The 26,125-nt window shown below is 41.8% G+C and overlaps 1 protein-coding gene across 6 annotated transcripts in view; it reads left to right on the top strand.

The window, feature by feature from the left end:
- The window catches only part of gek (serine/threonine-protein kinase gek), a 494,332-nt gene that overhangs the window by 291,762 nt on the left and 176,445 nt on the right, over positions 1-26,125 (top strand). For 4 of the 6 annotated variants that reach the window (XM_069304648.1, XM_069304646.1, XM_069304651.1 and 1 more), the window contains exons 16-19: positions 8,680-8,838; positions 9,314-9,438; positions 14,233-14,505; positions 15,589-15,695. In XM_069304648.1, coding sequence (XP_069160749.1) covers positions 8,680-8,838; positions 9,314-9,438; positions 14,233-14,505; positions 15,589-15,695 — 664 coding nt within the window. The remainder of the gene's footprint in view (positions 1-8,679; positions 8,839-9,313; positions 9,439-14,232; positions 14,506-15,588; positions 15,696-26,125) is intronic. The other 2 variants (XM_069304649.1, XM_069304647.1) reach the window with 1 other exon arrangement.

The raw sequence follows: 26,125 nt of genomic DNA, 5'->3' as shown, positions 1-26,125 counted from the left end.
GTAATCACTCGTGATTACCTTTAGAGTAATTAATTGATATCCTCAAGATCAATAATTAAACAATTAAATACACAACCTTTCACACTGGCTCAGCAATTTACATTAAGGTATGAATTCCGACTGAGCCTTCCATACTCAGACCAATTCAGGTGGCTAATAACAGTAATTAGGCACCACGTTTACGTTATTCAAAAATGCCGTTACTCCTCCCACGAGTCAATCCAGTGCCAGTACTTCCGGACAGATAAATAACGACGTTACATTAATGGAACAATGGAGCCTTCGTGTGAGTTGATCAAACAAGGATCGAGGTTAATTACTTTGACTTCCTGAAACATGTCAGTTACCCGGCCCACTGACCGTTAATTACGACAGACAATTTTCTAATTCTTATCTGGCTGATGGCTAGGCTCCCTGAGACTACCGTAGCGGCTTTCAGGAAAGTAAATTAACCCAAACGTATTCTACGTTACTCAAATTGTCAAAGAACAAATATTCTTAAAGTAATGGGCGTTCCCTTGGTTAGGTTATATTAACACTTTCGCTCGGGGATGACGCAGCATTGCGTCATCCGTTTACTGGTGGTAATGCCGGGGATGACGCAGCATTGCGTCATCCACTTTAAAAATTCGCCAAAAATCAGGTTTTTATCCGATTTTTTTGGGACTGGTTTTAAAATGCGCGCCGATGTCTTCTCATTTTCTTTGTTGCGCCTAGTGGCCCGCAGGCGGCGCAGCACACACCGTCGGCCCATTGTTTTCGCTCCACTGTTGTGACCGGTGTCGCCTCCCCTCGCGTCTCAAACGTGTGAACATTTCGGCAATTTTCCGTGGCTATATTTCTTACTGCGGCTTCAGAAACTATCTACGATTACTCCACGATGGATAGTGATCATGAACAAGGCCCTTCCAGGAAGAAAATTGCGAAAGAAAGGCATGAAAAGCAGAAGCTGAGTAGTGTACAGGAGAAGTACAAGCATGTGAGACTAACTCCCACCATCCACTCCACCTATACAAAACATGGGTTGACCCTGCAGGAAACGTTTTCCAGGAGCAGGTGGAGTGGATAAAACAAATGTTCAACACACAACACAGAGGTGGTAAGTGCAAATTTTTTTATTATTTATTTATTTATTTTTGTTTGTTCATACTTTCCCGTATTGTACAGGCAATGTTGTTCTTCAATTGGCCCTTATATGCACATATCCATCTGAAGAATTCTATTAGGAACATTTTCATACCTAAATGAGCGCTGTAACACGAAAATTGAGATTACCATCAGGAAATAATACTAAACATATGTGGCCGGGAATTGGGAGTGTAGTGGGAAGGTGTCTGAGCGCTCACTCACGGCTAACGCATGGCCCGTCTTCAACTCGTCGGCGGTTGGAGCGTGACCAAGTTTTTCATTTTATATGCTAATATTCCTCTAGAGAATTCTATTACGAACCCATTGAGACCAAAATGAAAGACCTAGGACGAAAATTGAGGTGACCAGAGTGAAAATAGTGAAAACATTTTATCGCGTTTGCGCGCTCCTGGGTAACTCGTTCGCACTTTCTCTGCTTGCTGCGGGTAATTAGCCGGGCTTTTGGAGTTTATATGCATTTAGTGCTGTAGAGAATTTTATTGCGAACACAATGATACCAAATTTAATCTCGTAGAACGAAAATTGAGGTGACAAAGTTGAAGAGAGTATACACTTTTCGGAATTGACGCGCGCTTCCGTGACACGCTGGGGCCCATATCGCCCTGTCGAGGGGTGGCGCGCGGGGTGCGCGAAAGTGTTAATTGCCTCGCAATCACCTCACTGAATTTTGGACTTCGATGTCCTACCAGATAAACAGAAGAATATAAAACCCAAGTACTCATCTACAGTCGAGTTCACCCACAACAATGACAAATCACACTAACAATTCACAGTCATTTACATTACAATCTGGTCGCAATGATAATACTGCAGAACCTAGTAAAATAACATATAGGACATGAACCCTCTAGAACACTGCCCCACAATGACTTTACTGAACTGTAATCACATTCGGTGATGGCTCAACACTAGCAACAATCACCATCAAATAACAACCCCTTTGCAATAACACACACGGCAAGTACTCAAATTTCCAAGTATTAGAATACTGCACAACACTTGCTTACTGTTGCAAATGACCCCAGTGCTCTCATTACCACTTTGAACATAGGTCCACACATTGCAATCACCACAGTAAATTACACAATAACACTGGGCACCGTGACACTACGATCATATATATATATATATATATATATATATATATATATATATATATATATATATATATATATATATATATATATATATATATAATATATATATAATATATATATATAATATATATATAATATATATAATATATATATAATATATATATATATAATATATATATATAATATATATATATATATATATATATATATATATATATATATATATATATATATATATATATATATATATATATATATATATATTAGTATATTTTGGTAGCAGTCTTTCCTGTAGACATATATTATTAAATATGACCGAAAAAGTAAGATTAATAATTCTAACACGAATTTTCTCAATCTTTCGTACATTACGCTTCACTGTTGGAGGTAAATCAAAAATCAATTCTCCAAAATTCATTTTTATTTCTAGTCTGACGCGACACGGGCGCGTTTCGTAAAACTTATTACATTTTCAAAGACTTTTAGTTCACAAATACACAACTGAATAGAACTTACGTATCTCCGATTTTATATCTACATTTGAGTGAGGTGGGAGGGGTGATGTGGCATTAACACAAGACAGAACAAAAGGGGATATTAATAGGGTATTAAAAGTATCAACACAAGACAGAACACAAACAATGGGTATTGAATAGAAGTGTTTGTAGAAAGCCTATTGGTCCATATTTCTTGATGCTTCTATATTGGAGCGGAGTCTTGAGGTGGGTAGAATATAGTTGTGCAATAATTGGCTGTTGATTGCTGGTGTTGACTTCTTGATGTGTAGTGCCTCGCAAACGTCAAGCCGCCTGCTATCGCTGTATCTATCGATGATTTCTGTGTTGTTTACTAGGATTTCTCTGGCGATGGTTTGGTTGTGGGAAGAGATTATATGTTCCTTAATGGAGCCCTGTTGCTTATGCTAAGAAAATAGTTAGAGGGATAGAAGCCCTAAACCAGATATGGAGCCCTGTTGCTTATGCTAAGAAAATAGTTAGAGGGATAGAAGCCCTAAACCAGCCGTCACTGCTGTCTGCAGTGATGGCTGTCACTGCAGACAGCCTCGTCACTCACCAAATTCTACCAAGATTACGTTAATACTGCAACTACCATACATATATAAATAAATCACTCTTATCACGGCCCTGGGACCAATACAAGAAATTAACACCACACTCTGGTACACTCCACAATAATCATTGCCAAGAATCACTGACGTTACACACACTAACCTGAGCGCTCAGTGTTGGAATTCCACACCTGCAAGACTACGCAGGGGCTACTCAATTTGGAGACGGGACAGAAAAATTAGGAAAGGCGGTGGCGTTGCTGTGCTGGTAAAAGAACACCTAAAGGTGAACGAAATAATGACTGCCAATCCACAAGAAGTTGACATAATAGCACTAGAGATCTGCCATGAGGATGATAAACTAATGATAATAAATGCATATAGTCCACTGCCAAGCAGCACATGGTCAAAGGAGGAGCTAGATAGTAAACGTGAAGGTCTTATAACAATAATGAGAGAGATTATAGCGAGAGCGGATAACGATAGATCACGACTGTTGATAGTCGGTGACTTCAACTTGAAATCCATAGACTGGGAAGCATATGAAGCTAAAACAGAAGATTTTTGGACCTGTAAATTTGTAGACCTCATCCTGGAAACATTCTTGTATCAACATGTTAAACAAGCTACGAGGATGAGGGAAGGGGACGTTCCCTCCATGCTAGATTTGATATTTACCAGGAAGGAGGAAGAGATATTTGACATTCAGTACCTTCCTCCCTTGGGTAAAAGTGACCATGTCTTTTTGGGTATAAAGTATGCAATGCGTTATAAGCTGGAAGAAAATAAGGAGGTTGAAGCAGTTGAAAAACCAGACTTCAGGAGAGGACATTATGGTGACCTTAGAAATTTTTTTAGTGAGTATAATTGGACAGACTTGATGCTAGGCAAGGAAGTGAATGAGATGTATGTCAAGTTTTGTGAAATATATGATAAAGGCACAAAAAAATTTATACCAAAACAGAGATGCAGAACTAGGAAACAGGATTGGTTCAATAGAAATTGCGAGAGGGCTAGAGACCAAAAGACACAAAAATGGAATCAATACAGGAAGAGGCCGAACCCCCAAACATACCAGCGATACAAAGATGCGAGAAACAACTACACGGCAGTGAGGAGAGAGGCAGAAAGAAATTTTGAAAAAGGGATTGCAGACAAATGTAAAACAGAACCAGGTCTATTCTATAAATTCATAAACAACAAATTGCAGGTAAAGGATAATATTCAGAGGTTGAAAATGGGAAATAGATTCACGGAAAATGAAAAGGAAATGTGTGAAACACTAAACGAAAAGTTCCAAAGTGTGTTTGTACAAAATGAAATCTTTAGGTAACCAGATACAATAAGAATTCCAGAGAACAACATAGAGCACATAGAGGTGTCTAGAGACGAAATGGAAAAAATGCTCAAGGAGCTCGGTAAGAACAAAGCAGCTGGCCCAGATGGCGTTTCACCATGGGTTCTGAGAAAATGTGCATCTGAGCTCAGCATTCCACTTCACCTGATCTTTCAGGCATCCCTGTGTACAGGAATCGTAGCAGACGTGTGGAAACAGGCTAACATGGTTCCAATCTACAAAAGTGGCAGCAGGGAAGACCCCCTCAATTATAGATCTGTATCATTGACAAGTGTAATAGTGAAAGTATTGGAAAAACTAATCAAAACTAAATGGGTAGAACACCTAGAGAGAAATGATATAATATCAGACAGACAGTATGGTTTTCGATCTGGAAGATCCTGTGTATCGAATTTACTCAGTTTCTATGATCGAGCCACAGAGATATTACAGGAAAGAGATGGTTGGGTTGACTGCATCTATCTGGACCTAAAAACGGCTTTCGACAGAGTTCCACATAAGAGGTTGTTCTGGAAACTTGAAAATATTGGAGGGGTGACAGGTAAGCTTCTATCATGGATAAAAAATTTTCTGACTGATAGAAAAATGAGGGCAGTAATCAGAGGCAATGTATTGGAATGGAGAAATGTCACAAGTGGAGTACCACAGGGTTCAGTTCTTGCACCAGTGATGTTTATTGGGTACATAAATGATCTACCAGTTGGTATACAGAATTATATGAACATGTTTGCTGATGATGCTAAGATAATAGGAAGGATAAGAAATTTAGATGATTGTCATGCCCTTCAAGAAGACCTGGACAAAATAAGTAGATGGAGCACCACTTGGCAAATGGAATTTAATGTTAATAAATGTCATGTTATGGAATGTGGAATAGGAGAACATAGACCCCACACAACCTATATATTATGTGAGAAATCTTTAAAGAATTCTGATAAAGAAAGAGATCTAGGGGTGGTTCTAGATAGAAAACTATCACCTCAGGACCACATAAAGAATATTGTGCAAGTAGCCTATGCGATGCTTTCTAACTTCAGAATTGCATTTAAATACATGGATGGCGATATACTAAAGAAATTGTTCATGACTTTTGTTAGGCCAAAGCTAGAATGTGCAGTTGTTGTGTGGTGCCCATATCTTAAGAAGCACATCAACAAACTGGAAAAGGTGCAAAGACATGCTATGAAGTGGCTCCCAGAACTGAAGGGCAAGAGCTACGAGGAGAGGTTGGAAGCATTAAACATGCCAAAACTAGAAGACAGAAGAAAAAGAGGTGATATGATCACTACATACAAAATAGTAACAGGAATTGATAAAATCGACAGGGAAGATTTCCTGAGACCTGGCACTTCAAGAACAAGAGGTCATAGATTTAAACTAGCTAAACACAGATGCCGAAGAAATATAAGAAAATTCACCTTCGCAAATAGAGTGGTACACGGTTGGAACAAGTTAAGTGAGAAGGTGGAGGAGGCCAAGACCGTCAGTAGTTTCAAAGCGTTATATGACAAAGAGTGCTGGGAAGACGGGACACCACGAGCGTAGCTCTCATCCTGTAACTACACTTAGGTAATTACACTTAGGTAATTACTTGGAATAACATCACTCCATCCCACGGACGATAAAAAATGATTGAATTACCAGAATGGAATATAATATTACATGGACATCCTCTCAGTCCTTGGCTAATCTATGTATACTCTGTTCCCGTGTGCACCCACACACACACACACACACACACCGTACGTCTGCATCCACAAGACTTAAGTCCCTCTGGACTGACAAGATGACAACAAGGGGTAATTATCTCCTCGTCCACACTTCACTTCACCTCTACAGGTGCTTAGTGACAATGTGATGGAACACCTGACTTCGAATTCAAGCTTTAGAGACTAACTAATCACCAGAAATACACACATAGGTACTTACTCATTCATACTGCCGGCTTACACACACCATTCCTATACATCAGGCACCTCACTACGGGTGGCTGGCTCAGAGTGGTGGAGATGGCGGTAGGTGGCTTAAGCGGAAACCTCCCCACCCTTTCCGAGCAGGCTTAGCGCTCTCAACACTTTGGCTCCAAAAACACTGACTCGAGATTTTCCACGAATTTCTATGAGAAAACTGCCCCTGAACACTTGGCACGAATTTCCCCGTTCCGATCGACTGCTACAGAGCACTAACAGGAATTATAACGGATATAATCACTGGTATGGGATCTACAAGTCTGTTACTGCTCGTATGCACATTACCCCACTATCCCAGAACTTTTCTCATTCCCTATCTTTCTACTCCTCGACAATGACTCCAGCTGGATTCTGACTGTGCAGCTGGCGGTCTTGGTGGAGGTGGTAGTGGGGAAGCTGAGGAGACAGTCACCACGACGTCGTCTTGCCCAATTTGGCTGAATGGGCAAGAGAGAGACGTCTGAATATGGTGGTGACTGGAGCAGAATGATGCTGGAGGGAGAAACGCCAGCAATTTCCTGTGTCCTCCTCGAAATAGCCAATGAGAGGAAGGTATACAGCGGCCTACACCTCTCAACCAATCAGCGACGGTGTACCGTGGCCCCTAGGGCAATTACAAGATGGCCGACCAACATGGCGGCTCAAGATGTTTACTAAGATGGCGGCTGCTTCCATGACGACGACTCGTGTGGCTGGCGCGCGGGAGGCCCACGGCTCACCTCACGCATGCTGCCTATTCCTGCGCAAATCTTGTGTCTCGCTCCAAGTCATACAATAGAATGATGCTATCGGCTCTATCACTGTCCACAGACCTGCTACACAGCTAGGGTAACATTTCTGGACTGCTGATGACTGGGGCTCTCACATGAGCCCAAACACTAGATGTTTTGGTTGCTGGTTACCAAACTTAAGTCCACGCACTTAACAAGTGCACTTAACACTTTAATGCGTGCGGTCCCCGTGAAAAAAACACTGCGCATTGTGCGCGCGGCGTTTTGGGCTCTTGAGCGTAAACACCAAACAGTGTGTAATCTTTTCACTCTCCTGACACCAATTCTCGAGCTACGTATTTCATTTTGGTATCAATGTGTTGGCAATAAAATTATCTACAAGATCATATGTATAAAATGTAACCAAAGCATTAGCTATTCCACCACGAAATAAATAAAAACGTAGATCACTCGCCGTATGCCCAAACAGCAACAAAATGTTCATACTCTTTTGTTTGTTGTCAGCTCCACATTAGTCCTACAGTGTTAATTTTTATATCACTGAACTTGCAATAAAATTCTCTACACAGACATATGCATATAAATGTAGAATCAAGATCGCGGCCGACACAAGAGTGTGTGAAGTGAGCGATTGCCCTCGTTGTGTCACCAACTCAATAGTCTCTCCACTAAGTTACAATACAATGCCGTTTTCTCAAATAGGCAATGTGCCTATTAGAGAAAACGGAAATTTAATGGCAAACATTTTCATACTAACCCCAAGTCGATCGAATAAGAATTGGATTTTATGTTGCTTTTTTACATCGCACGGCTATTTACGACGCGGGGGCAGAACCCGCATAAGCAAACCCGCCGTGTATGTACGACGCGGTCCCTTTAAAGTGTTTAACAAGTGCACTTAACAAGTGTACTGGCCTCCACAGGCATAAGAGCACTATTGAAAGTGAGCTGGTGAACCATCTCCTCACACTAAGACACACACATACTAAGATTATTATTATTATTATTATTATTAATAATAATAATAATAATAATAATAATAATAATAATAATAATAATAATAATAATAATAATAATAATAATAATAATTGTTCTGGTGCTTGACTAAGAGTATCCCACATATACTATGGTTGCCAGTTATTCTTATATTGACATCTAGCTGATGCAGCCTACAAATGCAACATCGAGTAAGTTTAATACAGAGACTGTAGAGGCAAACTGCTGTAGTTGTAAGCCATCCAAGAATCACTTTGAGGAAAAATTGTCATTCAGTTGATTGTAACTCGGCTCATGTGTGTTCTTTCAGGTGACTGTATTAACGAAGAAAGTGGAGCAGTTGCGCAGTGAACTAGAGAAGAGATCTGAAGAGCAGGAAGATTCTGTTATGGATGTTAAGCGCAGACATGACCGGGAAAAAGCAATGTTGCTTGATGATAATAAGAAACTCCTTGGCGATGTGGAAAGGGTAAAGTGTCTAGTTCAGTACTTACAAATTTAGGATAGAAGTTTATTGCATTTACTCTATTTGTTTTCAGTAGATATATCTCAAAACCTTAAAACCTTATGAAAATAAGAGAAAGCTACTATTGCACTAGCTAGGCAACCTAAGTCCGTGATTTTTTTTTATGCATATATTTTAGCTTAAAATTTGGTAAAGTTAGTTTCAAGAATATAGTATCTTTAATGAACTAAGTGTGACTAAGCAGATTTGATGTATCTGTGATTTCATTTGATCTCTCAGGCCACTAGCAACCTCTCAGACTAATTCCTCCCAATCCCCCAATTGTTGTTCAAGGCCTTCATGCCCCCGTAATGCATATACAAGTTTGCTTTACAGTATGTGCACTCCAGACAAGAACATATTTTTTTTAACTTTTTCCTGATCATATTATATATAATTTTTTCTGTGTTACAGTATCTCATGTTTTATTTTGTATCAGCTCACGGAAACCTTGAATAGAATGCAGAATGAACGTCGATCTCTTGAAGAAGAGTATGAGGATCTTAGAAGTAAAAAAGAATCAATAGCTCAGTGGGAGGCACAAATAACCGAAATTATTCAATGGTGAGTTAATTGTTGGTATTGACTACTACTCTATATTGATAAGGTATGTTGCATGAAAAAGCTGAACACACACAGCTGCTCTGAATACCTGTCTGTATCCTTTAATGCCTTGCAACTTCTGCAAAATCCAGTATTCTTAGCACAATGAGCTGCTGCTTCAAGTACTGTTGCACCATGCCCTTGGAAATGGATCATGTACAATTAGGCAGAGTGATATTCAACATGACACAATAGAAAATTTTCAAGCAATCTAACAAGGTTCGATTCAAGAGATGGTTAAACCCGGCTGTGATTTTTGCAAAGTTCACCATGATTTGAGTTGCTGAGGTTTCGGTGAGTGTTCACCATCTGTAGTCTTACGACTCTTATTGCTTCTGTACCATTGACCGATGTCCTCTGTTGCTGCCTTCAACCTCTTTATGGTTATCTGTGACTTGTTTCAGTTTTTGTTCAGAGGCCACAGCCCCAGTTTTTACTGTGTCTTGAATTTGTTCTGCTTTGTTTCCTCTGCCACTTTCTTTCTTTGGTATATAGTCCCAGTTTCCTCCTGAATTGTGGATGGCTCCTTGAAGTCATGACCTCCCATTCTGTCAATCTTATTTATGTTTGGCTGGAGGTGCATTGTTTGGATCTGCCTTTTTCCATTAAATGGAATTGTGTTGATCCTATATCAATGGTCCCGGACTGCCTTGCAACTTTGGTTGTAATAGACCTTTTGGCAAGATACAGACATTGAGGGGTGTGAGGTGCTAATGTGAACTGATCCATACATATTTATCTGCCTATCTGGGAAGCAGATAAAACTAACATTGTCTCATTGTCTTGGGCTATCAATGAACGTATCTTCCCGTGTTTCTGTATTTTGTGGATGAGCACAGTCCACACCGATACAATATTCCATATTTTGGCTTTGTCGTTGTTTCTGTGAGAGGCAGCTTTCCTACTGCCTTTGCATCTCAGACGTTTCATACCTTGTTTTGTCTGTGGCAGTTGTTTCATTCTAGTGCTTCATTCCCTCATCTGGGTGTGGTGTGTGTATGGGTTCCTCCTGTTACTGCTTTCTTGGGCAGTGGTATGCTTGTTCTTTTGGGCCTGTCTTGAGGGCAGCTGCATTTTGATATCAGTTGTTGTCCTCTTACCTTTCTGTCCTGGTCATTTTGTATTTTTTAAGTGGCTTCTGTGTCAGTTATTTTGTTATGGGATTTCATTTGTTTTCAGTGAACCCCTGAAAACATTGAAGAACAGTGACCCAAACTTTATGAATGTTAAACCAGCATTAAACCATACATCAGATGTCACCCTAATCCCACTGAACTTTGAAGTAGTCTAGACAGCATGCCCATGCACTCTGCACTAGGCTCAGACTCTTGGAATTCAATATTCATCAAGAAGTGAAGAACACCAGTATTATAGGCTCTAAATATTTTCTGGAGACAGAGCCTAGACACTGGTGTTATCCCTGACATACTAATAAAAGTGAAGATCGTATCACTTCAGAAAGAAGGTAGTAAAGAAGATGGAAAAAATCTATAGACTATTAGCTCTAACTTCACACATCATAAAAATCTTTGAAAGAGTCCTTAGAAGTAAGATTACAAATCACATGAAATCAGAACATATACATAACCCTGAATAACAGGATGCTCATGACTCTCACAATTGTGAAATCACTAAGACATGGCCTTAAGTGCCATGGAAGACAAGCAAAATGCAGATGTAATATAAACAGACTTTCTAAAAGCTTTTGGCAAATGGGACCATGGTGTTATTGCACACAAAATGTGCTCAAAAGGAATTAGTAGGGAGATATGTCTTTTAACTTCCTAAAGAACAGAACCCAGAATGCTTATCTATCAGTGACTATGGGAAGGTGAGATCTACTGGCCTTGTTGTATCCATTGCATTACAGCTTCACTATTCTAACAGTGAATTAGGGTGTTAGGGTGACATCTGACATCTGACCGGCGGGAGCCGGTCGGCCGAGCGAACAGCACGCTGGACTTGTGATCCTGTGGTCCTGGGTTCGATCCCAGGCGCCGGCGAGAAACAATGGGCAGAGTTTCTTTCACCCTATGCCCCTGTTACCTAGCAGTAAAATAGGTACCTGGGTGTTAGTCAGCTGTCATGGGCTGCTTCCTGGAGGTGGAGGCCTGGTCGAGGACCGGGCCGTGGGGACAAAAAAAAAAAAAAAAAAAAAAAAAAAACCCGAAATCATCTCCAGATAACCTCCAGATAACAATCAATATTTTTGTCGAACCTATCCTTAAAGTTATGGATGGAGGTGGTTTCCACAACTTCATCTCTTAGTGAATTCCACTTGTTGAATGCACTAAGTAGTACTCATAAATGGTACAAGTATTTCCTTACATTTCTTCTGCTCATTTGTGACTCCAGCTTTCATTTGTGTCCTCGTGTCCTACTTTTCCCTCAACTTAGAGCCTGACCTTGTCCACCTTGTTTATTCTCCTCAGTATCTTGTACAGTGTTATCATATCTTCTCTCTTTCTTCTGACCCCCCCCCCCCAAAGTTGTGAGATTCAGTTCTTCAGCCCATCCTCATAACCTAACCCTTTAAGCTCTGACACTAATTTAGTTGGAAACCTCTGCACTTTGATTTTATTTTTGTTTCACAAAGTATGGATTCCAAGCAGGTGCTGCATATTCCAGATCTGGTTTAACAAAAGTTGTGTAGATTGCTTTGAACACATCCTGATTTAGGTTTCTAAATGAATTTCTATTGTTTGCCAGTGTCCCATATGCTGCCAATGTTACCCTGCCCATGTGTGCCTCTGGTGTTAGGGATGGAATTATATCCATTCCTAATTCTCTCTCTCACTGATTCCTGCAATTGCCTTCCATTAATGATGTAGACTACTCCTGATCCTGTAACAGTCAAAGTGAAAGCCATATCATCCACTGTGTTAAAGCTCGCTCCCCAAGGTACCATACTTGTTCCAGTAGTTTTCCTGATCCTTATATCAGATAGTCATGGATTTAAACTAGTACTGTATCACTTGCAGATAGCACTAGGAGTTACATGCAATTATACAATATAGAGGACACAGTAAACTTTCAATCTGATATTATCAGGTCTTTCAATGGGTCCACAGATAATATTTTGTTTAATGAAGATAACAGCTCCTGTTCTATGGGTAAAACGAAAACCACATATAAAATGCAGTAAAAAATCACACTATAAAATGAAAAAGATCTAGGGATAATCATGTCAGAAGACCTTACCTTTATTCTTTCAACTGTGCATCACAACCAAGGTTTTTCATCAGCGGTGCATACCACAACCAGAGTTGTTTTTAGGTATAGCATAAGATTTAAGACTCCTGTGGGTGCACAGGGCTCACATCCTGTCCTTCAGGGCTCCAGTAAACAGATGCCATCTTGAAAAAATATTCTGAATCTCTCTCTTTGCTGTGAAAGCCTCAGTACCGAGAGAGCAACCAAGGCTGATGCATGTGGCTGGAGCTCACAGCACTGCTGTGCAACTAATATCCGCAGCACCGCATAATATTTATGAATGAAATTAGTATCAGGAATTATTTTGCTTTGATAGTGTCTTAGATGATCCTATGTTGAAGACTATGTACAATTTCAGTTATCAATGAACACATTGCTAGTTATGATGTTTACAGCGTGAGGCAGACAGCCACAGCACTCGGCCATCGTTTCATGTATTTACACCATGAAACAGTCTGAAGCTCCTTTACAATATAACCTTGTGGAAATGAATTCATATTCAGGATTTAGTGACAGGAATGTGGTGATAATAGAAGTTCTGTGGCTCGTCTTAGTGATGTGTGTAGTATATTTGGAGGCATTTTGTTGAATCAGGTGATGTCTACTGAGGCCTCATATCTTCTTGTATCATGTGCTCCATGCTGTATTTGGATTTCATCACCACACCCACCAATACTGCTTATTGGTTCTTTATAGTACATAAAAATATTGATAGCTTACAAGTATATAGTGTAATAATAGCAAAAAAAAAGTGTTTTATTGTTCAAGGAATATAATATTAGAACTTGTATTAATACATAGCACAAGTACTGTACAGTTTATCTGTTACTACCAATATTCTACATGTTCTGTGATACAAATATTATTGACTGCCCAATGCTTCATTACCCTTGAAAAAACATGGTGAAAACATCTAGTGTGTGAAGAAAATATGATATATTCAATTCATACTGTTGCAATTTCATGTAAACAATGTGGGTCTAGTCTTACCTCTGATAACCAGTTATAAGGCTATTACACTCCCTAGAAACCTACTTATAATTTGGCCTTAAGTTTTATAAGACTCGTGTACAGGTTTGAATCCTCAAGGCTCCTAGTGATTTTCTCGTTTATACTTCTGATCAAATACACTGATATCAAAGTTCAGGAATATTTAAGAATAGCTTTTCCTGAAATTTTCTTATAGCTAATGTTAATTTTTGTCTTGTGTCTGGCAGTTTATTTCCTCATGGGCTGAATGCTTGATAAAGCTTAGGAATCCCAAGACATTTCAGCCTCTGTCTATTTTGTCCCCCTGAATGATTAATGGATCAGAAGCAAAATTTTGTAAAAGATCTTTAATTTGTTGCAACAATCCCTGTATTTTAATCATTATCCTGAGCTGTGTTTACCATCTCATTGTCACACATACATAATGTTAGTTGTTACATTCTTAACTTGGTTTTTCTTAACTTTTATAGCATGTGTTAATTAATGCTTCCCATATATTGTGCCAAGAGTTCTATGCCTTCCATTTATTATTGTTTTTTTTGTATTCATTAGGGTGAGTGATGAGAAGGATGCCCGTGGTTACCTTCAAGCTCTAGCTACACGAATGACGGAAGAACTGGAGACCCTGAAGGTATCTGGGGTTGTTGGCAGTGGATCGTCAGTCTTAGCACCTCCAGAGAAGAACTGGCGAAATCGTCGCTCTCAGAAATTAGACAAGATGGAACTCTTAAATTTACAGTCATCCCTCAACTCTGAGATTCAAGCAAAGCAAGTCATATCTGAAGAGCTGAGCAAAGTTCGTGCAGATCTAGTCGCAGCACAAAAGTAAGGATGTGAAAATAATTATTCTTTTTTTCTTTTTTTAGGAATTATATTCCTCTATTTCATCAGGTTGTTATTTTATGGTTTTCAGTATTATCTCTAGTACAGTGGGTCATTGCTCTAACAAACTGTGTTGTAATGAATTTCTGGATTTTCTGAACACTTTATGTTAAGTGAAGTAAACAAAGGTTCATCGCAAATGAGAATTGTTTGCTCGAGCTGCTGTCATCCCTGGCCATCGGGATGTGACTGTGTTGGTGTACACCTCGTCTAATTGTTAACTATTATGCACTGCATAAAACTTGGATTTATGACTTTTTTTTTTTTTAACTTTTCATTAACATTTTAAATAATACATTCAGAACAGCCAAAGGTGAAGTAAAAGTATTAATATTATGTACCACATGTTACTGAAGATCGTGCCTGTCCAATGGAGTCTTAGTGCCTAGTCCAAATATTAATTAAATACGTAAAATCTTTAACAAAACTACTAAAATGTGGCAAATTATTATCAAGTATTTTCATCAGACAGTAATAAGACTCTTAGCTATTCGCAAAATTATCTGTTAGGTTTTTCAAGGTGCCCCTTAGGCACGCTACTGACCTTCGGTAGCATAAAACACACAACAGTTGCATTGCTTCCAGGGTACCTATTTATTGCTAGGTGAAGAGACGCATCAGGTGAAAAGAAATGTGCCCAAATGTCTCTGTTGAATTAGGGACATTTTAGTTGGAAATCAGCTGTGCTGACAACTGTGTTAAAGGAACACAACTTGTTTTTGTTATTGGTATTTTTTTGGGTAGGGGTGGGGGGCACACGAGTCTAGCCTACCCACATAAAGATGTGCTTTAAGATCATACTTTAAATATGTAGAATATAAACATTGGTTCTTAGTGTTTTAGGGCTTTAAAATCAAAAGTGTGTGATATCAATTGCTATATAGATAACTGTCTATTAATGCTATACATTACTGAATGTAATCTATTCTCTTCCATGAAATGTTTGTGACTTTCTGTACTGTGTAATTAGTGTTTATAAATTTAGTTTTGACGTTTGGGTATAGCAGGGAATGTTCGTGTTTACAGGGACGTACGTGAATTTAAGCAGCGGTATGAAAATATGTCTCGGGAAAACATGAGGAAGGAGAAACAAGTACGGGATCTTCAAAATCGACTAGAAGCCGGTGAGGGCTGTAAGTACTTTTGTACGCCTCTCCCCCCCCTCCCTTTCTCCCCTCCCTCCTACTTCCCTCTCTCCCTCCCTCCCCCCCCCCCTCCCCCTCTCTTTGTCTCCTCTCTCTCTCTCTCTCTCTCTCTTTTTAATGGAGGAAAATTTTTCCATAATTGTAGTGATATCTGACTACAGAATTTCTTTGACTTTAAACACTTGCATTACCACACTCCCATCAGTCATATACTGTTTAATAGACAGAAGACAGTAAAGGGATTTCCTTTTAACAATAAGAAATTTATGTACACTATTGATTCGGAAGTAAATTAAGTTTTTTTAGTTAAATTCTTTTATGTATGTATATATGAATGTGTACGTGTATTCATAATGGTAATAATTATTATTGCACATTTCTTGAAATTTCATTCATAAAATTGTTTACCCAAGTACAGTACACTGTTGTGAATTGCTTTGAGGGCAGCTGCTAATGATTTCCTCCGTGAAGAACTTCAAGACCTCTCATTCATCTTATATCTGCTCCTCTTTATTTTTTATTCTTTTAAGATAATAACCCCTTAAATAAATGACTTGGCATTTTCTCATTTAAATAATTTTTATTTTAGATAATGAATTATACATTTACTGTAGTTGTATTTTAGGGGACATAGAAGAAAACTTCCTAGTCAAATTAGCTCCTCAGTAAGCAATACATGTGTGGAAAGTTGGTCAAATATATTTGGGGAAAGTAAAGGATATTTATTGAAAAGCACTCATGCAAGTAGTAGCATGAATGGGCAGGTGTGGGGAAGTAAAGGATAGGTTTGGAAACAGATGTGGGGAAGTGAAGGACAGGTTGGGAAACACTTGTGTGGGGAAGTAGAAGACAGGTGTGGGGAAGTAAAGGTTGCATGTGGAAACAGAGATGTGGAAATGCTGATGTAGGGAAGTGAAGGGCAGGTAATTACCTAAGTGTAGTTACAGGATGAGAGCTACGTTCATGGTGTCCCGTCTTCCCAGTACTCTGTCATATAATGCTTTGAAACTACAGACGGTTTTGGCCTCCACCACTTTCTCACTTAAGTTGTTCCAATCGTCTACCACTCTGTTTGCAACAGAAAACTTTCTAATATTTTTTTGGCACCTTTGTTTCTTCAGCTTGAATCTGCGTCCTCTTGTTCGTGAAGTTGCCGGGTTCAGGAATTACTCTTTGTCAGTTTGGTAGATTCCTGTTCGTATTTTGTAAGTGGTAATCATATCACCTCTTTTTCTTCTATCTTATAGTTTTGGCATGTTTAATGCTTCTAGTCTGTCTTCATAACACTTGTTTTTCAGTTCCGAATGCCATTTTGTAGCAAGCCGTTTCACCTTTTCCAGTTTATTTACGTGGTTCTTGAGATTTGCGCACCATACAACTGTTGCATATTTCGATTTTGGTCTCTGAAATGTCATGAATAGTTTCTCTTGTATTTCACCAACTATATACAGTACTGTACTGTAATTAAAAGTAAGATTGAAGTTGGAAAGAGAGGCATTTGCTCCTCTCACAGTGTTCTTTGTGCTCCTCTGGCAACAGCTTTTTATCCAAAACCACCCCTTAGGTCTCGTTCTTTATTAGAGTTCCGTAATTCCTTTCCACATAATTTGCAAGTTGTTTGGTCTATTTTCTCCGATTCCACATTCCATAACATGGCATTTATTCACATTGAATTGCATTTACTACTTGATGCTCCAAGCACTTATTTTATCTACATCAGTTTGAAGGGCATTACAATCGTCTGCGTTTCCTATCTTTCCCAGTATCTTAGCATCATCTGCAAACATGTTCATATAATTCAGTATTCCTTCTGCTAGACCGTTTATGTAGACAATGAACATTACTGGTGCAAGAACTGAACAATGTGGTATTCAGCTAGTAACACTCCTCCAATCAGATACATTGTCCGTGATTACTGTTAGTATCTGTCTGGCAGTTAGAAAATTGTTCATCCATGTCAAAAATCTCCCTGTCACCCCTCCAGCATGTTCCAGTTTCCAGAACAGTCTTTTGTGTGGGGACTCTGTCGGACACTTCTTTTTTAGGTCAAGATAGATATAGTCAACCCAACCACCTCTTTCCTTTAGTATCTCTGTGGCTCTTATGATAAACTCTAGCCAGATTTGTTACACAGTTCGAAAACCAAACTGTCTGTCCGTTATTATGTCATTACTCTCTAGGTGTTCAACCCATTTGGCTTTACCTATTGTTTCTAGTGTTTTGACTTCCATGCTTGTTAGTGAAACGGGTCTATAATTTAGAAGTATCTCTCGCCTACCATTTTTATAGATTGGTACTGTTTGTCTTTTTCCATATATCTGCTAAGATTCCTGTGCACAAGAATGTCTGAAATATTAGTTGGAGTGGAATGCTCAGCTCAGTAACACATTCTTGCAGCGCTCAAGGTGAAACTCCATTCGGAGCCATCAGGTCCAACTGCTTTATTTCTTCCTTGCCCTTTGAGTTATTTTTCCACTTAGTCTTGAGACACACCTATGTATTTTATGACATGCTCTGGAAGTGGTATTGGGTCTGGAAGTGGGATATTGGGTACTAGGAGTGTTGGTGAGAGGCGGGTGTGTGTGTGCATGTGCATTGGGGATGGGTCATTGTGTGCAAGAACAATAATAATGCAAGATTCTGCATGGGCAAGGTACTATATAATGTAGTTTTATGGTATTAATAAATGTCCAATTAACATACATCTACCATGTTTTAATTTGTTGAATATTAAATACTGATATTATATTTTGTTTCTGAATTGATCTCAAGAAATGTGGATGTGAAAAGTTCTTGTCCATTCTCCCAGCTTTTAAATTGCCACTGGCCATTTAGTATTTATTATGGCTTTGCCCAAAGTTTCTTCTAAACCTTGTAGCTACTTGTACAACAATGGTATAAACTATTTTTATACATTGTTGCCAGTCGGTTATACTCACGTAGAGTACAGTATAGTATAGTATTACAGCATAGTATACTGTACAGTATTGTTTATGCATTGCTTTACAGCCAGTATCGGGTAGAGTTGTGCCCTCTGTATCTCAACTACATCTTGGAAGATGTGACTTTGTACAGGTTTGCTGAGCATCTGTAAAATAATGGCTTTTCTTGAGAAGCTGTGAATATTCTGAATTTCTCATGCTAATTGTTTTTATCTTAAAATTTAGTCTCTGTAGTACTATATGCAAATGTCTCGCACGTGAGAGTAGCAATAATATGATGATGTTAATGTTAACAATGATGGTAATAGAATTTGTTTGAAATTTTGTAAATAAAATATTGAACTGAGCTTCATGTTCCATGACTTCGTGTGCCCAAATTGAAGTCGTCATTTTACATTTGAGGCTGTACAGCCCTTTACATACAGAACTGTTTCTTTCTTCGAGCAAATTTTTTTTTTTTTATCCCTACTTAATTCCTATTTTTTGATCAGACCATAAAATTGTACAAGTTTTCCATAGTATTTAAACTCTAAATTAATATTATTTCTGTGGAGAGCTCCTTCGGCTCCCTGGAGCTATACCAGGCTGATGTGCATATATTAGACCATGGCAACAGTCAATCGATGGAGTTCTAGGCTTACCGGGGACCATGAGCCAGAACCTGACCCCCTGAGAGAGGCACGAGGAGCAATGGCCTATAGACACCTCAATGTAATTGGAAGCAGTCTATGCCATCTACCAGGTCAAGCACCAGAAAGGTAGGAATTCCAAAACAAACTACAGCTGGATAAAAATTGTGAACCGAAAGTCAAATTAGCAAACAGAACGCCCCACACAGCCACCGCGCCGCTGTCTTCGCAAACACATTCCCTTTCCCCCTCTCCGGGAGGGGGAAAAAGCGGTCTTGTTCTTCTGTGTTGGTGTTGTGCGAACGAGGAGTAACACGAGTACTGGGGCTGCATGCGCCTAGGGCCACCTTCTCTAGGTGCCCTGTAAGTACTGCCCTTGCGGCTTAGGATTCCCTTCCATGAGTCGTTTGGGACACTACCTCTGCGTGGCTCTGTTGCTGCTCGGTGATTGCCCACCCTTGGGGTTCAGCTGCAGTGGTTATTACTCCTGTTTGCTCAGCTACTGTGCAGTTGTCTGATATACGCATAGCGACCAGTTCTGTTTCCCTGGAGACGTTGTGCTTTTACGGGGTTTTTGTTTGGTCTTGTTTTTCCTGGTTGGGGTCTGCCTGATGTGACTGTAGGACCACTTGTATGATTTTGGTGGCCTTCTGCTAGGTCCCTATGCTTGCACACGTCGTAGGGGTTCAGCTTTTAGTTTGTTTGGTCTTGTTTTTCCTGGTTGGGGTCTGCCTGGTGTGACTGTAGGACCACTTGTATGATTTTGGTGGCCTTCTGCTAGGTCCCTATGCTTGCACACGTCGCAGGGGTTCAGCTTTTAGTTTGTTTGCTTGTTAGCTCTGGGATAACCGGTTAGCAGTACCCTGCCTGGGCTTCCCTTAGCAGTCAGTCTAAGGGCTTTAGGAACCCCTATTGAGCCTCATTGGTTCGATGGAGGAGACCTCTGAGTCCCACCTTGCTTTGTGTGAGTTTGAATGTTGCTCTGTCCCCTTATCTCAGGGTGACACTCACTGTCTTTGCCTCCATAATGCTACCTGTTGGGCCAGTAACACCTATGACCTGGAGTCCTGCGAATCGTGTTCCTTGCTTGTACTCCATTCATCCAGTCCACTGATGTTGATTTTCGGGTGCAGGCAGCTTCAGGGTTGTATGTGTGGTTTAGGTTGCTGCAATGAGCTAGGTTGGTTGCCTTTCTCGATGCTCTGCAACCGCCCCACTTTGGTTATAGAGACCCGTACTTGGGGGTGTCAGTCGCCTCGACTTTGATTTTGTACATGCGCCCCCTTTGTCCTTCACCTACTGGGGTTCATCCTGCTCCCCTTTCTCCTTTCCCGGCTCCCAGCTCCCAAACATCTGAGGTTTTTGAAGTTGGGGCAGGGTTTTGTTGATGGTGAGACTTGGGCGGCTTCGGGGACTGTCCCTTCCAGTTCGGCGGCAGAGGCATTCAAGCCTGTTCCTCCTGCCGGGGCTTTTGGGCCACCCCAAAATACAGGCTAAGTGGCCCTGAAGCTGCTTGGACCCGGGTCCACGCCGTCCTCCAGCCCTCCTCCGGGGCTGGGGAGTTGACTTTGGTGGTTTGGGCCCCGTTTGGCCCCCGTTTAGCCCCACTTGTACTTGGCCCCAAGTACTTGGGTGTTAGTATCCCTTGGTGCGGGGCTTGTTGTTACAGGGGGAAGGGGTTTTCCTATCCCCCTCCCTGTATGAGTTTGGTATGTGTTTGACTCTTTCCCGGGTTTGATTTCGAGTTCCCTTGGGTTCCTTGGTTCCCTTGGGTTTCTCGGTTCCCTCCTTCCGGAGGTTTTTAGCCTCCAACATTCTGCTGAGGGAGGTGCAGAAGGCCTTTGCGGTTTACCTCCTGTGAGACCCAGATTACGCCTTGATAATGGATCCTTCTTTTTTTGAGTTTGGTTCCTCTTTTCCTTATTGGGTGCGTTATGAGATGCCAGAGTTTTCCTGGCTGGCATACTGTCCTTTCTTTTTGTTTGGGCGTGGCATGCATTTTGTCGGACCTGCACGCTTGAGTGGAGAGAGTTGACTGCTGTCATTCAGGTTTATCTGGGGGGCAAGTTTTAACACCTCAATGCATGCTTGATCACCCCATTGCTTCTTTGCCATATCCGTCAGGTGCAGCTTCACATGCAGGGTCACCTCCCTTTCGGCGTCTCTGGTTGGATTTGCCGAGGATTTGCACACCCGTGGGCATTTGGCTTCAGTCTTGTGCTTCTTTTTCCTGCTGAAGCTGTCTTCAGACTGGCTCGAGGAGGATGTGGGGGAGTTCGGTTACGAACCTGTGTCCGGTGTGCTTGCCTCGGCGGCTTGGGTGTCGGCTGCCTTGTTGAGGTTGTTTGCACTGATTCTGAAGGGAGCAGTGTCTCTGTTTTCTGTTTCCCGCCTCACGTGCCGGCAAGCAATGCACGTCCACTCTATGGAATCCGCTTGGGCTCTGGCTCTTAGATTTTTGCATTGATTGAGTGCATTGAATTTTGCCTTTTTGAGCGCATCGATTTTTGCATTTTTGAGGTCATTGATCACTTTAAACGTCAGTCGGGCTCTTTTAAGGCTCTCAAACTTTTTGCGGTTCACCCCATTTACAGGGCGATGGGGGAAAGGCTCGCGCTGTTTGCTCTTGCCTGGTCTCTCGATTCGTGGGCATTTTGGGTCGTTTCCTATGGCCTGCGGTGGCGTTGGGTGGCTCCTCCTTCTTTGGGGGTTTCGGGGCTGGCGGGGCAGGCCCCTTCTCCACTACACTCTGTTGGGTCATCCTGGAGTTGGTTTGTTTGGGCGTGGTCAAAACGACGGTGTCTCTTAGGTGGGTTTCCCGCCTGTTTCCAGTTCTGAAACAGGACTGTGCAGACCTGTGGCTCATTCTGGACTTGTCCGTCTCAACCCTTGGGTCTTTTGCCCCTCCTTTCGGATGACCACTCTGTCCCAGGTCCGGCTGCTTTTGGAGCCGGGCATTGGGATGGTGTCCCTGGACCTGCGGGACACACATTGGCATGTCCCGATTCATCCGGGGTTCAGGGACTGGCTTGGCTTTGTCATGGGGTGACAGGCTTACCATTTTTGTTTCCTTTCTGGCACCTCGCATGTTGGCAAGTGTCAACACTACCCTACCCGGGTAGTGGTGACACGTTTGCATCTGTTAGGCGTTTAGGTTCTGGCTTACCTTGACGACAGGCTGGTCTGGGCTCCCAGCCAGTCTGCGTGTCTGCTTGCCAGGGATTCCTTGCTGGCTTCCTCTTTGTTTTTTTTTTGGGGTACTGTGCCGTGGCACCTACCCAAGCCCTCGCTCGATGTGTTCACGGATGCCTTGTCTCTCGGCTGGGGCTTTGTGACCAGTGCTTACCAGGTACCAGGTCGGCCAGGGTCAGTGCGATCTGTCCTCCTGTCAGGCTCACAGCACGGCGCAAGAGTTCACGGCGGTATGGCATTCTCTTCAGAGGGTTCGAGTCGCTTGCGGATCAACTATATGGCTCTATTCGGACTGCTCCCCTGTGGTTCATTGTCTGAACCACGGGGGTTTGATGTGGTCCTGGGCTTTTCGGGGCTGCTCGCTTCGGGTGACTCATCTGCTAGGTTCTCAGGGTTTGGCTCTCCTGATGGTTCATGTTTAGGGAGTGTCCAGCGTTTGGGCAGATGTCTTGTCCCATTTCATTCCCTGTCCATTGAATGGATGGTCGACGCCAACTCATTCCATTGGCTCTACCGGATGTTCAGGCACCTAGTCATGAACCTCTTCGCGTTAGCTTGATCTGAGGCGTCTTCCGGTGTTGTCCCCGACTGCGAGGCCGTTGGGGACAATGCTTTTCGACTGGACTGGTTGAGGTGGAGTTACCTGTATCACTTCCCACCAGTTCGGTTGATGCTCCAAGTCCTGGCTCGCTTTGAAACTTACTAGAGGAGGGCTAGTCTTGTTGGCCCCTTGGTGGCTTGCCCAACCCTAGTTTCAGGCACTGCTTGCTTGGTGTCTGAACCCAAGGGTTTTCCTGCGGCTCCGCCTCTTTCAGTAGATCGATCCAGTCCGGTACATGGCTGGTTTGATCTTCTCCACTCTTCTTGTCTGTTCTTTTTTTACGCGGGTTTATCACCACTTAAATGGTGATCAGGTGGCTTCGGTGATGGTGTCCCACCTGCGAGTTTCGTCTCGGCGGCAGTATGAAGTTTTCTGGTGATCCTTTTGGGAATTTTTTCTCTTCGTAGGTTTTTTTTTATTTCTGATTGGGTTGTTTTGTCCTTTCTCTCTTGGTTGTTTCAGGACCATCATCTTATACTGAATACTGTCGCTTCATATCATGCGGCGCTGGTGGAGCCGCTTCTGCTTGCGTTCGGGATGGATGTCACTTCTGCTCCGTTCCGCAATCTTTCTCGGGCGTTGTTTCACCTCAGGCCTGTTCTTGCGCCGCCCGAGTCATCCTGGTCTTTAGACCGGGTGCTCTCTTTTCATTTCTTCTTCTCGGTTTTGTGGTGGGCTTCTTCTTGGCCTCTGGGGGCCGGGTTGGTGAGCTTCATGCTCTCCTCCTGCATGGTGGTTTTTGCTCTTTCGGTCCCGGTGGTCGCTTTATTCCTTTGTAGGCGTCTCCTCCTCCTCTGGTGAAGAATGAGACTGCTGCTTTCAGGAGGGGTCCTTGGGTTGTTGATGCTTGGTTGGTTCGGCTGGGGGTGCATCATGTTTTGTCAGGTTGCGGCTCTTCGCTGTTGCTTGTGTGCTACGTCCTCCATGGCAGGGAATGTGCTTTGGGTTGACCCGGTTTCCCTTCTTCCTTGTTCCAGGGCGTGGGGTATCCCAGGTCGTCCACAGGATTATTCGGTCCAGCTAGCCTGTGGTCTATATCCGTGCCCAAGATGTTCGTAAATTCGCGGTTTTGGCTGCTACTTTTGGTATTATGTCCTAGGCTGACATTCGGGCACAGGACATTTGGAGGTGGAACAGGGTCCTGGCCGCATGGTACCTTGTTCATGTTCCTGGCCCTTCTCGGGCATGTGTAACCTTGGGTCACAGGTTGCAGCCAGTTGTCTTGACTTCGAGTTGAGAAGCTAGTGGCGGCCTTCCCCCGGATAAGTCCCTCTTTTCCTTTATCATTGGTAGCTCCGGGGAGCCGAATGGGCATTCCACAGAAAACCAGCGTTGATTGTAATTAAACACCATTTTCTGGGTGAGTCCTGGCGGCTCCCCAGCATCCCTCCCTCCCTCCAGTCGGCATTTTTTTTTTGCGTTTTTGATATGCAGCCTCTTAATGGAGTTGGCTAGCCGGTGCGGGAGGTCTGGGACACCCCCCTTTTCCCCCTCCCGGTGAGTTGCGCAGACAGTGCATGGTGACTGTGTGACATCATGCTTATTTTTATTTTGACGTCATGTTATTTTTAATTGGGAGTTCTGTTTGCTAGTTCGGCTTTCAGCTCGCAATTTTTAACCAGCTGTAGTTGGTTTTGAAATTCCTACTCTTCTGGGTGCCTGACCTGGTAGATGACAGACATAGACTGCTTGCAATTACATAGGGGTGTCTATAGGCCATTGCTCCTTAGCCTCATCTGAGGGGGCCAGGTTCTGGTGCTGGTCCCCGGGTGGCCTGGAACTCCATCGATTGACTATTGCCACGGTCTAATATACTGTATGCACATCAGTATGATATAACTCCGGGGAGCCTCCGGGTGTCACCCTGAAAATGGCGTTTCATTACATTCTACGCTGGCTTTGGGCTACTACTGTTTTCATCATACCTTCCCAAGTATCTGTAAAAATTATTAGCACTATAATGACCGCTTGACTAGGAATGTTGCAGCATTAAATATTGATAATCTCCGAGGAAAGCATAAAATGTAATTATCCGAGTATTATGAACTGCAAAGTTGGATAAAAAGACTTCATAGCTTAGTAAAAAAAAAAATTTCCTAGCACGTAATGATGGCATAAGGCTACAGTAAGACTACAGATTAACACTGGTGTTTATAATAGAAAAACTGAGTGCAGCCTTGTCTATTATGTGTAGATAAATAGCTTATTTTATACTTACAGATGTTCCTTCATTGTCTTATTGTGTTCAGTGCCATAGAATTGTCCATAATATACTTCAAAGAAATTCTGCCCACAGTCGTTTTTTCACACCTGCCATTGGATAGCTTTAATGCTTAAAAGAGCTTATTATGTGTAGGTGCAAGTTTGGAAATTGTGTAGGGTCTGTGAAAGTTATTAATATTTGTTTATAAATGTTCTTATAGCAGATAATTATCCAAGATGTTTCATTAGCAACAACTGATTCATTGTTTTCCAAACTGCACTTAGTCTATCAGAATGCTTAACAAGGTAAATAGTATAATATACATTATGCAAAGAAATGTGTATGAATTTGTATTTATGTTTGCAATGTGTTACAATGGAAAGACCTGGGCTTATTCCTGAGTGGTCAAGAGAGGTGGAAAAGTAGTGTCTTCTCCATAGCTGACCACTGTGTTGTCCAGATAGCCCAGCTGGCTGCTAACTTCCCCCTGTGGATTTCACTCCACTCATTGCTCGGTAAAACTGGAAATGGTCAAGAATTTGATTATATTTTACTTAAAAGTTTCTAATAAAATAATTCTTAGCAGAGTCCTCTAAGTTGCTCTCCTTCTAGGGGCCTGCGTCCACCCAATACACTGCCCCCGTGCCAGGCCCTAGTTGACTTTTAGTGCCACTGTGACAAGGAACGTAGCTAGTAGTTATGAATAGTCTAGAAGTCTCTCAACTCTCACAAGTCAAGCCTGGCCTTGGGCCGGGCTTGGAGAGTAGAAAAACTTCCAGAACCCCATCAACCAGGTATCAAGTGAAGAGACAGAAGAGTATCTTCATACACCACTATAAGACTGTGCACAG

This window comes from Procambarus clarkii, chromosome 52 (genome assembly GCF_040958095.1).
Source record: "Procambarus clarkii isolate CNS0578487 chromosome 52, FALCON_Pclarkii_2.0, whole genome shotgun sequence".
Taxonomy (NCBI): domain Eukaryota; kingdom Metazoa; phylum Arthropoda; class Malacostraca; order Decapoda; family Cambaridae; genus Procambarus; species Procambarus clarkii.
Note: the sequence above shows the minus strand (reverse complement) of the source record. Positions and strands in the feature narration are given on the sequence as shown.